This window comes from Diorhabda carinulata, chromosome X (genome assembly GCF_026250575.1).
Source record: "Diorhabda carinulata isolate Delta chromosome X, icDioCari1.1, whole genome shotgun sequence".
Taxonomy (NCBI): domain Eukaryota; kingdom Metazoa; phylum Arthropoda; class Insecta; order Coleoptera; family Chrysomelidae; genus Diorhabda; species Diorhabda carinulata.
The window spans coordinates 7,860,374-7,877,253 of record NC_079472.1 but is presented as its reverse complement, the minus strand read 5'-3'; the positions used below and the strand labels follow the sequence as shown (position 1 = coordinate 7,877,253).

The 16,880-nt window shown below is 31.8% G+C and overlaps 1 protein-coding gene across 2 annotated transcripts in view; it reads right to left on the bottom strand.

Moving 5' to 3' along the window:
* Window positions 1-3,268: 3,268 nt before the first annotated feature.
* The window catches only part of LOC130902771 (leucine-rich repeat-containing protein 24-like), a 179,833-nt gene continuing 166,221 nt past the window's right edge, over window positions 3,269-16,880 (bottom strand). For both annotated transcript variants that reach the window (XM_057815053.1, XM_057815054.1), the window contains exon 3: window positions 3,269-7,442. In XM_057815053.1, coding sequence (XP_057671036.1) covers window positions 7,159-7,442 — 284 coding nt within the window. In that variant the 3' untranslated portion in view covers window positions 3,269-7,158. The remainder of the gene's footprint in view (window positions 7,443-16,880) is intronic.

Here is a 16,880-nt window from a genome sequence, read left to right as displayed (position 1 = left end):
ATGAAATTATTTCTACAGAACACCTCTATATTTTTGAAGATATTCACAAACGTTTGGTTAAGGGCCAAAACATAATTTTTTGTGTGTCAAATGAATAAATCCTCTTTAAATTAAGTTTACAGAGTTATGAAACCTCACCTAAGCTGAGAGTTATTATTTATTCAGGTCTCAGTCAACTATAAAGAATGATAAAATGTTTTGTCACGTGCAACTTTATAAGTAATTGATAATTCAAAAAATTTGATTATTTTGGTATGAATAATAGAAATATTCATTCAGTCATTTCATTACAAATTACTTTAATAGTCATATTCTAATATATTTTGACTGGAATTACCGGGACAAACTGAATATAGATCTTTGAAATGTTTAATGTACTCAAAAGACACATGTAGTAGCTACTTTTTATACTGGTTATAATGGAAATATGCACTTTTCAAAGAATTCACGATTCTTCTTCTCTTTCACAATATCAACTTTCCAAACATAAAACGGAAACCATCAGAAGTTCGCACTTTCCTCTCGACAGATATTGGACGTTGAATAAAAATTGACGAATATGAAACTTCTATGTCACTATATAGGGTGAGTTGAAAAAGATGATTGCTAAAAAATTTTGACATGTCAAATCACATTGTCCTAGTTTCCAGACATGGCATTTTTAATTTAATTCTCTTAGTAACTGGCAAAGAATAAAAATTCATTTCTTGTTAAATTTTGCTGATAATATCAATCTCTGTTAGATAAAAAATAATACTTTTAATGTCACAGTTTGTTACCCAGCATTCGCTCCAGAAACTGACATAGAATAGAACATAGAATTAATTTTTAAATTGCCAATTTGTACGCGACCACTTTTTGGCTATGCCGATGTACTCGTGCACAGCAGGTATTTTGATATTTTGAACCTTATACACTCTACATATACTACGAAATATATCCACAATATAAGCTTCGTTTATAGTTTTACCAGACTGTTGGCCGTACAAAAATAGTAAGACATAAACTTCCATTATTGTTCAACGAGGAATCTACTCCTGTATTTGAACTCCAATTTTGATTTTCAGGATAGCCCAGAAGACACTTATATCAATTGGAAACCTATTATTTGACGTCGTGAATTGATTGCTCGCTCTATTTTTGGCAACTTTTACTTATATCATTTTTTTATGAGAACAACCGTATAAAGGGGGCTCTTTGACAAAACAAAACCCCCCTTTTCCATATAAGTGGTACCATTTAAATTACAATGAATTTTTGGGCACACAGAACTCCTTTTTCATTAGAATATCTTGGAGTCCAAGATCATGAATCCATTGTTCAGATGCCTGATCATAATTTTTACAATTCAAGAGGATCAAAGATAAGAATACTTTCATAAAGTAAACGAATATTTGAAAGAATGAAAATGAATTCATCGAGACAGCATTTGAAAAAAGCAGGAGGAGCTAAATGGAAAAAAAATTTTCCTCGTAAGCCTACACGAATCTGCAAGTAATTATTAATGGAAAGTAACGTAATGTTTAATTTTTGTATGTTTTTCAACGAATAAAACTTCAAGAGTCTATAAGAGTTTAAGCTGCAAAATCTCAAATTCAGGAGATTTAGTTAAATTATCGTCAATAAGACGATTCATTAATTTTGCTTCATAAAGTAATTGTGGTAGTGTTTTTTAATTAAAGGGACTTTCGCGTCAATTAGATATTTTATTTGAAGTTAATAGAAGTTAATTTGAAAAAAATTATGACGGAAGATGAAATTAAAAACCAAAAAAAAAACAGCTTTACCAAAAAATATGGGGAAATTCGAAATTTCAGATATTGGTTATATGTCAACCAAATGCATATGGGGTTCGCCCCATTGTGCAGCGACAGAGCTGCGATCACAGTTTCCAACATCCACGACAGCTATTCTCACTAAAGCAGAAAAATGTAGCAAATTGAGTGAACGATAGCAACAAGTGGACGTTCGTGTTTGGTTATTTAGTTAACTGGTCCACCCAATTGGTATTGACAATTGTCAGTTGGTACTCAAAACTTCATACATAACATCACAATAAAGAATTGGCACGCTACAATGAAGGATAATTGCATTTCACGGATAATATCTATAGACGAAACTGGGATATCCTGACACTCCACAGTAATTTGGCTGAGACGTGGTTGATTATCCTTCATAGTGCCTAGACCCCGTTCCTAGCGAATTCCACTTCTCCTAATTTCCAAATCTTTCCTAGATGGTCAACACTTAAACGATGATGAGGAGCTTAAAGAACTTGTTATCCTTGTTAATCTTTTAAGAAGAGGGCATACAAAAACTTACGCTACGCTTTGAGAAGTGACTAAACATTTTCGAATGCTATGTAGGCAATTAGTTCAACAGTTGTAGATTTTGGTACAATAAATAATTTCTCTGGAAAAGTTTTTTCTATATTAGCGAACGGAGTTAACTTTGCGTATATTTGACAGAACCAATTCACTTCAATTCACTCCAATAATACAATGATACAATAATATCAATTGTATTGCTCTATTTTTTGATGGAATTAATTTAAATAATTTTTTTATCTGATGTTCTCTGGGGAAATTTAGAAAAATAAAAACCGTATTTTATTCATACATACCTATCAAATGATACACACAATTAAAAAAATCCAATAATCATTGAATGTTCTCTTTAAAAATCGAATCACGATGATTTCTAATAATTGTAGTCTTAAATATTTTTTGTATCTCAATTAATAACAGACAAAAATTGATATAGAAGTATTTCATAATGTTAGTTAAAGGAACCTAAAAAAACAAACATAAAATCAGTAATGAGTAATTCTTTTAAAAGTAAATAAATCAAATTTAGTGACGTGCATTACTTTCTCGAACTCTACTAATTTTACGACAACGCCGTGGCATACTTACAATACAATATTCACCACTTGAAGATACTTGTTTACTACTTTAGCTACATGAGGACGTGAGTATAATGGATCAACACGTCATTACTTATAAAAGGGGTTGATGCTATCTTGCCGTCAAATGTCTTCTTCGTAAAGCTTGTCTCAAAGTTACAGTATCTGCAGGTGTAGTTGCCAACTGTATATTGCACCTGTCTTCAATAAGATCATTTATTCTAACAATATGATCCCTTGATAAAATCTCTTTCATGGTCAATATTGATTTTAAGATAACTGTGTACTTCAGATCTATGCCTATGAGACTGATAAGAAGAAAAATCCAAAACTAATCATAAATTTTTTGCCAATTTCCTTGTATTTTTGTTAATTTCTAGTAGTGTAACAATAATGTCTAGATGTCTAGATATACAATTACTGAGTATGGGATATACTCCTTTCACAGAAAACATTCAGATTATGGTTCAAAAAAATATTCTCGAATAGAATAACCAATATGGAAAATTCAATTATGCAAATATTTGAATACATTCTCCAAACTTCCAGTAAAAAAATATGGTTCAAAAAAATTGTTGGTTTATCTCCATTTCTCCAATGTTACAGTTCTCGACTTGTGGGAATTAATTGCATAATCAGGTTTCAGAGCGACAAAGAAAAAAATTCATTGTTTTCCAAGCTACGGTTTGAATGAGTGTTATAAGGGTGTGCTGCTATTCGGTCCTTCGAATTTTTCATCATTAAAATTGGAACAGCAACGACTTGACGATGTTTTGTTGAATTTTGAATATATTAAAATGAAAATAAATAACATTCAACTATAAATGGAGTTGTGAATTTCTTTCAATACATTTCATGTAGTTTGAAATGTATTGAATTTACTTTTTATTGTTGTGACTTTGAAATGTGGAACAATTAAATTCGATAACTGATTCGTAGCAAAAATAGAAATTTCATCCCAATGATAATACAGTGAGATTTCCTTGAAACAATTTTTAAGTGGGAAAATTCTGGTGTATAAATTTCAATTTCTTTTTGAGGTTTTGATTCTAATAGCTGATTAAATTTCTAAGCCTAATAATTAAACAAAAAATTTGAGGCAATGGAAAAAGTATTTATTAATATTCGTAAATCTTAGTATGATCTATGCGACATCAGTTTTGCTAAATAATAATCCTGTCAATGGGAAAATTATTACATATCGCTTTCAATACAGAAAACAAACAAACAACTATTTGGGTTCATTAAAATCTAACGTTTGAACAGGTCCACTGCTCAATTATCAATTCTTTGTTGTTTTTGGTCGATTGTGGGCTCACGCGGTTCCCCATTTGAACAGAGTTTGCACATACCCAAATATTCATTCAATATATGTCCAACACGTCTTTGATATCCTTAGAGTATAAAGTATTTTAATCAGGTCCACCTCACGGTTATCCGAAATTATTTTGTGAACAGTTTTGATGTTTTTCTCAGTAATAGATTCTTTGGAGCGTAACTTGAGTGCACTGTCCAAGGTGCTCATCTTGACTAGTTTAAATTTATCAAACCATTTCTCCAAGGTTAATTTTTCTGGAAAAATGTTCGAATAACCTTAATTTTCAAAATAATAAAAGTTGTATTATCCAAAATTTCTCATAAACTCATAAACTAATAGTACAAAAGATGTCAAATTTATACATTAATCTTTTAAAAGTGAGGGCTAACTGAAAATCATAGGGATTGAATACCAGTTGCGTCATTTTTGTGTTAGCTTACGGACTTATCAGCCTACCCAATAATTCTTTTTAGCACGGTTCACAGGATTCTGTTATTCCATATATTTTCCTAATATTATTTGCTCAAACTTAACATTCAGTTACGTTTACGATGATTCGGAAAGAATCAGACGGTTCAGAGGTAATATTTTCTTTTTCTCCTCTAGAATCTTCGCGACGGTAGAAATAATCATTAATTAGAGTTGTTAGTATTCAAGGTTATTTGCTTGATTGACCACTTCCATAGAAAACCCAAGTTAGTTACAAATTATGCCAATTCTCAAATACATCTGAATCTTCATTAACCACCCAATGCTTTCCATTATGGAATTACTATGAAATCAGGAACCTCGCAATGTGAAGCTTAGTGCTTCATTTATTGGCAGAAGTCTATAAAACTAAGTTTCAAAGATATCCATTACCGGTTATCGGAAACTGGTTGATTTCGTTCATAGCGATATTTCTTACGTTTTACCTAATTTGAATATTTCATCAACAAGCGTGGTGAAATGGGGCTAGAGGTGAATGTTCAAAAAACAAAGTCCATGCTGGTAACAAAGAGAAAGACAAATAGTCAAAGAATACTGAAGCTTGGAAGATTTCAATTATTTGGATGTGATAGTAAGCGATGCAAATAATATAAGAATAGAAGCGGCGTACAGAATCAGACAGGTGATTAAAGTGTACTGGAGGTATGTGAAGTTTCTGAAGAGTGAACAATTGAGCACGATCACAAAGTTGAGAATACACAGAACAGGCATTAGACCAGTCATTACATTTGGAGCCGGAACCATGTGCCTGTCAGGAGGACGAAAAGGATCTTCGAATATTGGAGGACATACTGGGACCGGTTGATGATCGATGGAGAATACCTAAAAAGGTTGATGAATCACGAGATCAAAGATGAGTTGAATAAGGGTCATGTAGTATTAGTGATAAAGATTCAAAGCCTTCAATGATTTGACATATACGAAGAAGAGATCGGAAAGCTCTGGTACAGAAGGTAATAGAGTGGAAACTAGTCATATGACGGCCAAGACATTTCTACGTAATTTTTGAAATATAAAAGTTTTATCTATGTAATTTTTGGAATATATTTTTCATTTTTGGAGCGATTTCTTAACCTAAGATATGTCTGTTTTCAAAAAATAGATGAATGAATATACTGGTTTTGTTTTCCATGTCACACAATAAATTGAGTTTTCAGAATTGTTCATCCTCACGAAATGTCCAACTAATCTAGAAGTCTAGCGTGTTCAATTCAGGTAGTGAATTAAACACGACTATTCTAGGGTCTAGGCCAATAAGCGTCAAATATTACGACATTAAATAAACTACAAGAGAAGTTAATTCGGGTTTGATTATTTAGTTCTCAAAATTATGCTTGTGGACCGAGTTTTCTCTTTCAACACATTTTAAAACTGTGAGACAGTTTCCATGAGACAATTTGTATAGAAGTTACTTCGAGGAGGTCAGATAGTGAATATTACCCACTTACTTTTCAGAGTTTTACAAAGAGAATGTTAGAAAGTACTCTAATATTATGCTGTATGAAGCGGTGTGGATTTGAAAGTATCTACGTTACTGTACATCTACATTATTACTTTATTACCTACATTACTGTAGGTAATAAAGAGAAAATAGCTACTTTCCGAAGTATAGTTCACATTTTAGAACTGTTTAAGTCTGAATAAAAATATCAACTATTAATAAATTTGGAACATTTACTTTCTTTCATCGAAAAAAAAAATATTGGAGTAAAGTTTGAATTCGTACATCTTAAATCAACAGCTGAAATTAGCAACAGAGATAAAACAAAAGCTTTCATGCCCGTTTTGATGTAATAATCCATATTCTGTGATTATCACATTGCTCCAATGAAAATTTCATCCCACTCTAGCACGACATCAAGCAATGATATTTCAGAGGTGTTTTACGTTAATTGGAATAGAGCGTCATTATCTTCATGCTCATAGTTTATGGAGGATTATAATCGTTTTCTATATGATTTAAACCTAACTGACTCTCCGTAAATCGGAAATTATTCCTAAAGCGGGTGTTGCGCTCACGTTTCTTCGTTCTGTGATAGTGATGCGGCCATATTTTATTGTATTTTATCTTGGTCAATACGAGAGATATTCCTGAAAGCTGAGGCCTACCCCGAAATCTATGATTGTGCCTATTATTGACACGTCGTAACCATCCGGATGTATTTGAAGCAATAATTTGTGTCATACCACCCTGCAACATAACAATAGCTTTAATAGCCTTCGCTGATCACAATAGCCTCTTTTTCATGAGATTCAAACTCTAAAAATTAATTATAGAGAGTTTAACTGTGAAATGATAGGCGATAGTTTAGTTTTTTAGCTTTCAAAACGAAATGTATATGTTTAATAAGATGACTTCCCGTCAAACGCAAACATTGTTTATTCTACTTTTTTTCTCTCAGAAATCCTAACCAATCACATGTAAAAATACGTATTAAAATTCAGTCTAGGTATGAAACACGTTCGATGGATGAGTTTCCTGGCCGCAAGAGGGCCCAATCGGTAACGTTCCTTCGATTTCCTCCTTACCGGATTCCAACGCTTCTCTAAATGATTTATGCGATTCTGGATTCGGCACCGCTTGTTGACATTTATCTAACGCTTTGACTGGATATCCATCGGCGGTGTAACGTATGTCGCATTCGAAATACTCGTAGGTCAAGGGAGATGCCGTAGACGCTGCATTTGTCGGATTTCGATTTAGAAATTCCGCGTCTCTGGATAAACGACCTGAAACAAAAATATGATTGTAAAATATATGTTGACATAAATAACGTTGAGTGCTCAACTGAAGTCCCTTATCCTCTTTTAACCTTTGAACGACACGATCGAATCGAGTTCAGACAAAAAGTAGCTGGATTATGAAAAAGGGGATTTGATGGAATTTCTGGATATTTTAAACGATAATCCATTATACTAGTAGTTTCATAAAGAGGTGAGTCCTTCCTTAGTATAGGTAGAATACTAAAAAAATTGAGATTTGCTAATAAAAAATTTTCGTAATGCTATTTGTTTTCGAGATACATCCCATGATAGATTCATCACTCTTTGTGGAGCTCGATACTATAAGTTTTTGGGAATATTTTGATTTGAAAATTATGAAGTAACTAATAATCAATGCTGGTATAAAGTAATGATGAAATTATCAATTAAAAACAAAGCACTAGAAGAAAATTAGACAATTTGAGTGTTGGAGATCAGCTATGAGGGCATTGAAGTGATATTGAATTTTGTTTTCCATTTCTTGACGTGAATTTACTTTGTAACATGAACTCTTTTATAAAAGGACCAGACTGTGGGCTCCAACGGATTAAAATCTAATAACAAAGTTGCTCAATGAATTAGAGCTTCTGCACCTTTACCAATCGATCGATTAAGAAAATATTCACTTAATCAATCATGTAGTACACCTTCTGTCAAAGAGTAGTTGAATGCAATCGTACATAGAAAACAAAGATCTTTGCTCGATTGGCAATAGGTCTCGTAATATCTCGAATAAATGATGGTTCAAAAAATTTAAATCTGTTACAAAAGCTGCTGCCCAAATAATAACTTCAAATAGTGTTGGTAACGAAATACCCTTGCAACTTATGGATTCCCCTCTCACTTAGTGTGCGTTATGGGAGTACAACATATCTTATAACGTAGAAATGGCCTCATCTGTAATAAAAATTCATGACAAGAAATTTTTATCAATTCATTTCCTTTCTTCTAATGTTTGACAAAAATCTACTCTAACCAGTACATCGTCTGATAAGAGCTCTTGGCCTTTAATGAAACGTTCTGGTTTTTAAGTATCCCATAAGTACTTGAACACCTGGTCAACCATAATTAATTTTTTTAATTCTTTGGTCTCACATTCCCAGTTTCTTGACAACGTCTTTCAATAGCTCCAAATGCATTTTTGTCTAGTGTATTTTTCATCCTACATAACTATTAATAAATGAGAGGTTCTCATGTCAAAGAGAAAATCAATATACCTATTAATGCATTTATGTGATACACTACAACAAAGGACAGCTTTTTAGCATTCATCATTTTATCGATAAGGTCTGTTTACTCGAGGAAATATCAAAAATTTACACAACGCATACTACTACTACATATTTCATAACTTTATTTTCACTTTATAGCTGCCATGGTTATTATAATATTCTATTCAAAATATTCCGAAAAAGGTACACAGTATCGAATTTTACCAGTATTCCTATTTGGTTCGAAATTGTTGTTTAGTCCACTTGATATTTCGATCAACAAATCAAACCTCATAAAAGTTATGTTCAATATTGCTTCTTTAACAAGAAGAGGGTGGTCTACAGAACCAGATCTGCGAGACTGTCTTCCAGTGTTACAAATTACATGTCATTACCTCAATTTATAGTAAAATTAAAACAAACATCATAATATAATATATTATATAAATAATATAGTTTCTTTCGTAAATCTATTTAGGAGAAATATATGTGAATAGCTTAAAATTGGAGATAATTATACTATGAGAGAAGCACACAAAAAATTGAAGCTAGTAATAAATTAACTCAAAAGATTGAGAAATTGAGAATTGGATTCAAAATACATGATCAATACAATGGAATCTGCATAATTTATTCATGAGAACAGAAAGGTTGGAAAACCAACAGAAGAAAATCAGCTCAGAAGATATAGGAGTTACCCTATTTATTCGTGAAATTATGAAAATATGAGATGCAGTTGTATCTAAGATGTTTAAAAATATAGAATATAATGAGAAAATAATCATATCCTTCTTTCACGAAGAACTCTGCCGGATATCCTCTCGCCACCTGTTAACAAATTGTAATAATCATTTCAATCCAGTGAATAAAAAACAACTTTAAGCTAGGTATTTATCACAATACATAATTTTTTCTTTCATTCTAGAGGTCTTTTAAATTATAATCATGGTAAACTCTTTGCACGATCCTCATTATACAATTTTTTATAATATATATGATAACAAAGAATGGATTATGGAGATGAATATAAAATCTATTCATAAAGTGTCACATTCATCGTCTATCACAAAAAGTACAACATTCTACTCTATTACTCTACGATAAAAAGATGCAGGAATATGCACAAATAAAAACACCAAACCAACTGAGTTCAAAAAAAGTCGTCAAATGAATATGATGGAGATATGACTATCATTGTTGTCAATCAATTGCATAAAATGAGTTTAAAGAAATAGGACCGTCATTTTATTTGTTGAAGAGTCCTCGAGTAGAAACTGTGTAACTAGCGCCTTCTATGAGAGTCAGATATAAAAACAAATCCATGGGATGTATCAACTAACAAAACATATTAGTGAATAATGTTACCAGTGAATTCTGCAGAATACGGATGGCACTACGAAAATTTTTTACTATTAAACCCCAATTTTTTTAGTTTTCTATATATTATAGAGACAACGTTTTTGAAACAGCCTGATGTTAGTAACCCATCTCATCAAAATTGAGGAGCAAATATGAAAATACTTCTCAATTTCCACAAAAATACTATTAGATCCTAATTATAATATGGTTTTACATCCCCCAAAGACAAACTATATAACCTGCTTGGAGAAATGTCATTGACATATGGAGTCGAGGAGATATCTTCATCTCATTGAACGAAAATTTCAACGAATTTTCAACAACTATTGTCTCGAAACAATTTGCTATAATCCAATACAACCACCTTTAACAACACAATTAAATAAAATTGACATTTCAGGAACCAGAAAAAGGAAAATAGATCACAAACATATTTTACTGCAATTTCGATGGAAGTGAAGGTTTTGGTTTTCTCGAAGTTTCTTTGAAAACGAAACTTTCACACAGTGACTTCATTATTCTAAAACTTTATTGAATAGAAGATTGGATCTTCCTGGATCGATTTAATAAAGATCAAGCATATTTATTACTACGCTAATGAATGCACATTTTTTAGTATTTGCCGATTGCTGAGTCCAAGATAGTAAATATTATATATTAGAAACATGAAATAATACATTTTCAAATAGAGATTTATTGAGCAATGAATCATCAAGAGCGGATTATTCTTGGGAATAATGGAAATAAATAATCTTACAAAAAAATGCCTTCAAGCCTCGCACACTCAAAAAAAATCGCGATAACTCTGAAACAAATCCATATGAATCAAAATAAAAACTCGAGCTTCATTGTGATCAAGATACATATCAGCTTTCCACCAAATTTGAAATGAATCCACAAATTTCTGTCCTAGTTTAAAGATTAAAAACCGGAAGATGTAGTTTTTGCATTTTCTTAGATATTTTCGTATGGTTGAATGACAAAACCTTCGTGAATTGGGATTTTTCTACTAGAACTACAAATTTCACTTTAGAAAACAAAATTTCAAACTATGCCTTATTTCAGTTCTTTGTTTGTCCAAAAGATCTGCATCTTAAAATTTATTATTCCTCTTGAAACTATCTTTTATGACGATCTACGTGTACCTACTAATTTCTTGGAATCTAATTATTGTCTCCTTAGGTTCAATAAATAAATTATTACTCTCTTGTTCAACTTGATATTTCCCATGTTCCAGATATATTATTTATTTCTTAATATAATATTTCTTTGTATTACTCCGATTTGTTCATCCTTATTGTATAACTATTTCCATTTAAGTGTATGAAGCGTCTCATTCGTTGGTTCTTGATAATTGTCGCAAAAATTTCATTCCTCTATTTGAGTATTGCTATTCCTTTCATTAAAAATACCTTGACTTGTCTGATAAATTTCTATTGTCTCGGAAACTGCTATAATTAAAGCTGATTTTCATTACAGCGAAGGGAAACAGCGCGGCTCTCAGCGTCAGAAGTTTCATGCGAATAAGAAGACGTCAAAAACAACCGGCGCCCGAATGAAATTGAAACTATAGAGATAGCAGTAAATATTATTGACGAGTAAAAATATTGAAACGTATTTTAGTGATTGCTGAATTTAGAGCATTATATTAGAAGGCAAATTATTATCATAGTAATCAAAATAGAAGCTCTATTATTTGGTCAGAAGTGAGGAGAAAGATTGATATATTTAATAAATTCCCATTGCACTCATATCTCTCAGAAACAAACAATAATTTTATAATTATTGTATTTTTTTGAAAGTTTTTTCAATACATTTTGACAATTATTAAAACAATGACACAAATACGAGGGACGTCTGAAAAGTTTCCGACCTATTTCTGGAGTCCGCACCTCATTATTGAATTGAAAAATCTATTTGCACATGTAATCGTACAACCGAGTCGTCATTGTGATTTTCCTAAAAATATGAAAAATTGAGTAACAAGCTGTTAAGAAGTATTTTTTTTAAAAGAGCTGTGTACGAAAATACTTAGTTAGAGATTAAAGGGGCTAGGGGCGTCTCAAACTAATTATGCATAGATGAGCTATCCGCGCGTTGAATGCTGTGTTTGTTTACTATCGACCAAACGCACAATCGAATTAACACAAATTTCTTATACTTTACTGATATGGTTTCCTTAATAAGCCGTATTGTTTGCGAAAATTCATGATTGTTAATAAAACTTTGATCCACTACTACACTTCTGAGGCAGATAAACAGTGAAGACACTGGATTGCAACAGGCGAAGCTGCTCCGCAAAAAGCAAAGAAGGTTTCATCGACCGAAGACGTAATGGCTACCAATTTTTGTGATAGTCATGTGATTGTGTTTATCCACTATTTCTAAAAAGGTGGATCTGTTACAGGATAATATAAATTATAATCTACTCATTACCTCATTTACTTTACTTTACTTTTCCATAAGGACAACGCACAGTACAGCCGAATAGCCAGATAGCGGAAAAATTTCAATATTTTCAGTCAATTTATAAAAAACTGGGGTTGGTTCCATTCGACTCTTGAGGATTTACCATAAGTACCGAGATCAGCTGTGTACTCTATCGTTACTGAGCCGTTGCGCTGCAGGAAAGTTTGTGATCGCTGTGAGACCCACATAATTCAAGCAAACCTTCAATAGTAGTGAAATTACAGCAACTATCTCTTGAGACCAGAAATGTGTGTGCTTGTAGAGCTTATGCAGCCTAGAACAACAATTAATGCAGAGTTATATTGTTAAACTTTGAGACGCTTACGGGGAGCATTTTCAAAACAAACAAAAAGGCATATGTTCTAATACACGTCAATACCCGTCCCCGCATAATTCATGTAACCAATTGAGCTAGACTGCAATTTCAATGGGACATTTTCGAACACTCATCATAAAATACGGACCTTGCAACAAGGAATTTCCATTTTTGTATTTCTGAACTGAAGCAGTGGCTTGGAGAGTGGCGTTTCCAATCTGACGTGGAGCTCAAATAAACCGTCATAACTCACTTCCAATCATGGGCAGTAACATTTTATGAAGAGGGTATTTCTAAGCTTGTTCACAGATATGACAAATTCCTTAATCTTCAAGATGATGTAGAGAAATAAACCTAACCTTACCTTTGGTAATAAAATCATGTTTGTATATTTATCCGTCACTTCTTGACTACCCATCGGAAGTTGAAAAACTCTACTACTCTCGTAGTGTTCTGTCAGTATCTAGTTGACTTAACTTTTGTATTGGTTTCTGAAATCGCATGAAATTTTTTTTTCAAATCATGAGCACTTTGAAGGCATATATTAATAAAATTTATGACATTAATTTTTCAACGCATTATCATGTGAAAACTAGAATAATTTTTCTTAGTTTGGGAGTCAAAAATATATGCAGATGAAATTTTAAAAATTTTGATCACCTTTTCCACTAAACTCTTATTCTGTCGATTACAGAAAACCGCATCATAAAATTGCTATTCCTCATGAAGTCAGTTTTCAACATTGGAGAAAATCAATTTTTCAAGAAATGTTTTCTGTATATTTTCATTAGTTATTTTTATCTGGATTGAACTTGCCTCATAAATAAACAAATTTTCAAATGGTTCAAGAATTTTCGTGAAAATAAAGCTGGGTATAGTATGTATTGGATTAGTGACATAATATTTCTAATGTAAATAGGTTGATGTTAGGTTGATTATTTGAACTTACTTCCTCGTATTCCATGGTATTGGAGCTTTTATCATAATACAATTATTAAACTTTGGAAAAATGTAAGATTCAATTGAAAATATCAGGTTTGTTGGGATAAAGTGAATTAAAATACGGAACAGCTCAAAAACAGTCAAACAAAAATTTATTAACAGAAAGCTTAACTTTTTCTGAAAATTGTTAATATGGATATAATATGTATTAATATAATCTCCACTCACAATTTATGTCCGAAATTATTTTATAAACTATGTGATAACTATAAATAAACCACCAGAAGTATAAGAAGCTGACCTGTTAGCTGAAAAATGTGAGCCAAAAAGTACTTCGACTTCCCCCTTACTATTGTATATTCACTGCTATTGAATATATTCCAATATATTCCAAGCATCACTAAAAATCATAAAAATTATTATAGAGATAATGTGGTCACTGATGGAACTGAAATAAAAACACAAAAGAGTGAGATTTGATAGATAGCATGTGCCTCCAATTATTACTACTTATGATAATAGTGTGACAATTTTCTAGTACCGCAGTCAATTACAATTATTTTTGTTCGTAATGATTTGCATTACATAGAATAGTAATGTGTTTGCAACAGATTTACGAAATACAAAGTTTACAAAATATCTGGAAATCGAAAAGTTCGGAAGAACTTTTGGATTTCAAAAATAAAACTTGTACAATATTCATCAATTATTCTTGTCTTGTATTTTATGAATGTACGTTAAGCAATCAAGAATGTAAGATTGCTACATAAAATAGGCATTTTTTTATTTCAGAACCTGGATTTATGTAAACCAACACATTCTAAAAGTATGTAAATATATGATTTATCCTCTGTTGATATGGTCCTGTTGGTATACCTGTTAATGTTCTTAGTTTCTACTTACAACCATTGAATTGATAGATTTTTTATGGTCATCATTTCTGAAGTATCTGATTTTAAATCGGTTAGATATGTACACTTAGTGGATCTTTGTAATTTGATATTTTATTATCACCTTCCTAATAGTTTAGGTAAAAAATAAATCAAATGTTTGTCACTACATAACTCCTATGATGAATAGATAATTTACATTTAAGTTGTGGGAAAAATACAACATGACAACGCTGCAATCCTTTTTTTGTGACGTCAGAAGTGAGCTGCTCTGTTATCTTGTAAAACTGAAAATTTTTATATAAATGTGAACTTTATTTTCTCGTCAACTACCTTAAGAAAGGAAATTGTAGTATAATGAAACAAGAAAATCCTTTTATTAGTAATAAACTTTTTTTTCGGATGGTTTAAATTTATTTAGTAGTGGAAATGCCGCTTTCTATGTGACATAAACTTTATCACCTGATTTTACCTCCCACCTGTTTCCCTGGTTTGGATTTAACGATGTTTATTGCCTTCACAAACATTTTATATTTTTGTAACATGCTTTAGATAAATTCATTCTGCAGATTCTTCAAGTTACTATAAAAACTTTATTGTGGATTTAACACCAGGGACCATACAAAGATTTATACAGGTTGTCTTCATATTGATGTCAGTCTTACTAGAGTAACTTAATATAGTTAAGTGGTTCATATAGAAAATATTATTTTCTAACGATTAACTGAGAACTGCGAAATATTCATAATTGGATATGGCTATATTGTTTTTCAAAATACTCCCCAATTAACCTATTTCCAAAGCATCAACCGCTTCTTCGAGTGTAGAAAAACGTTGATCTGTAGGTATCAGAAGAAATCATTGGGAGCCAAACAAGGACTGAAGGTAGATGATCCTTCAATTCAATGTTTTGACTTTTCAAAAACGTTTTTGCTTCAACTTATGTCTGAGAGCCCGCATTGCCGTGGTGGAGAATGATTCGTCTTGGTTGATTGGTTTTCCTGATTTTTTAGAACAATTCTGGCAAGCAAATGGTTGTGTACCATTCAGAATTTATCATTTCGCGTTACTTTAATGGAAAGGTGGCGACATTTTTAGTTATTTACGAAAAAATAGACGAGTATTTGCTTCGTATTGCTACATGTGCAAACAAATTTGGTTGGATTTGGCTTGTCTTGACAGACCAATTGATTGTTGTTTAGTTGCGGGTGAATATGCATAGATTCATGATTCGTTATTTGTTACAATTTTGTAGACCGCGTTTAAATTTTGACAGCATTTCTTTGCACCAATCAACACGACCATTTTTTTTTGAGCGATTGCCAAGTTATGCGGTATCCAATGCAAACAAACCAGTTCGAGAACCAAATGTTCATTCAATATTGGATGTATGCAAAAAGAACTAATGCCCAAGTATGCCTCATTCTCACGGTAAGTTAAATGACGATCTTGCAATATGAGTTTACGCACAGCATCGATGTTTTCTGATACCGTGCGATCACGATTGAATTCGCAAAAAACGCGAAACGCGGTGGATTGAGATAGTTCTTCACCTCAATAGTCATCGTACTCGTATGATAACACGGTTTACGTACGTTCTTCATTCAACATGTCAAACTTTATGGCGATTATGTGAAATTTAACATATTCATATCAGTATTGCAATTCCTAAAAACTTAAGTAGCGACCCTAGGAAATTTGAAATTCAAGGTCATGGATACTAACATCCATTGTGATTGAAATTATTATAATGTGTGAAATAATAGTTAAAAATTTGATAAACATGGTAAAGTCATTGAATGTAGACATTTTCAATTTTATACAGATGAAAATGTATGATATTACTTGTATATTAAAAAATTCATAGGCAATCCTCACATACTCAATTATATAAATAACTATAAATTATTGTATTGGAAAACTTAACAATTTTTTTGTGTACATTATATTAGTAAGAATATTAGATTTGAAATATCTCACGATGCTTTCTCTTTGCTTGTTCTTTCTGAAATAATCACTCTTCCTTAGGTCTGTAAATAGATTTGAGCTAGTGCGAACCATACTCAGCATTCAAAACAAGACTTCTTGCGGCATCGATGGGTTATCAACTAAGAAATTTTCAAATTTTTCCGAAGTGATGATTAACGTTATATGTTCTCCAATCAACGAGTCCTTTAAAAAAGGGATTTTCCCTAGCTGTTTGAAAACAGCTATAATT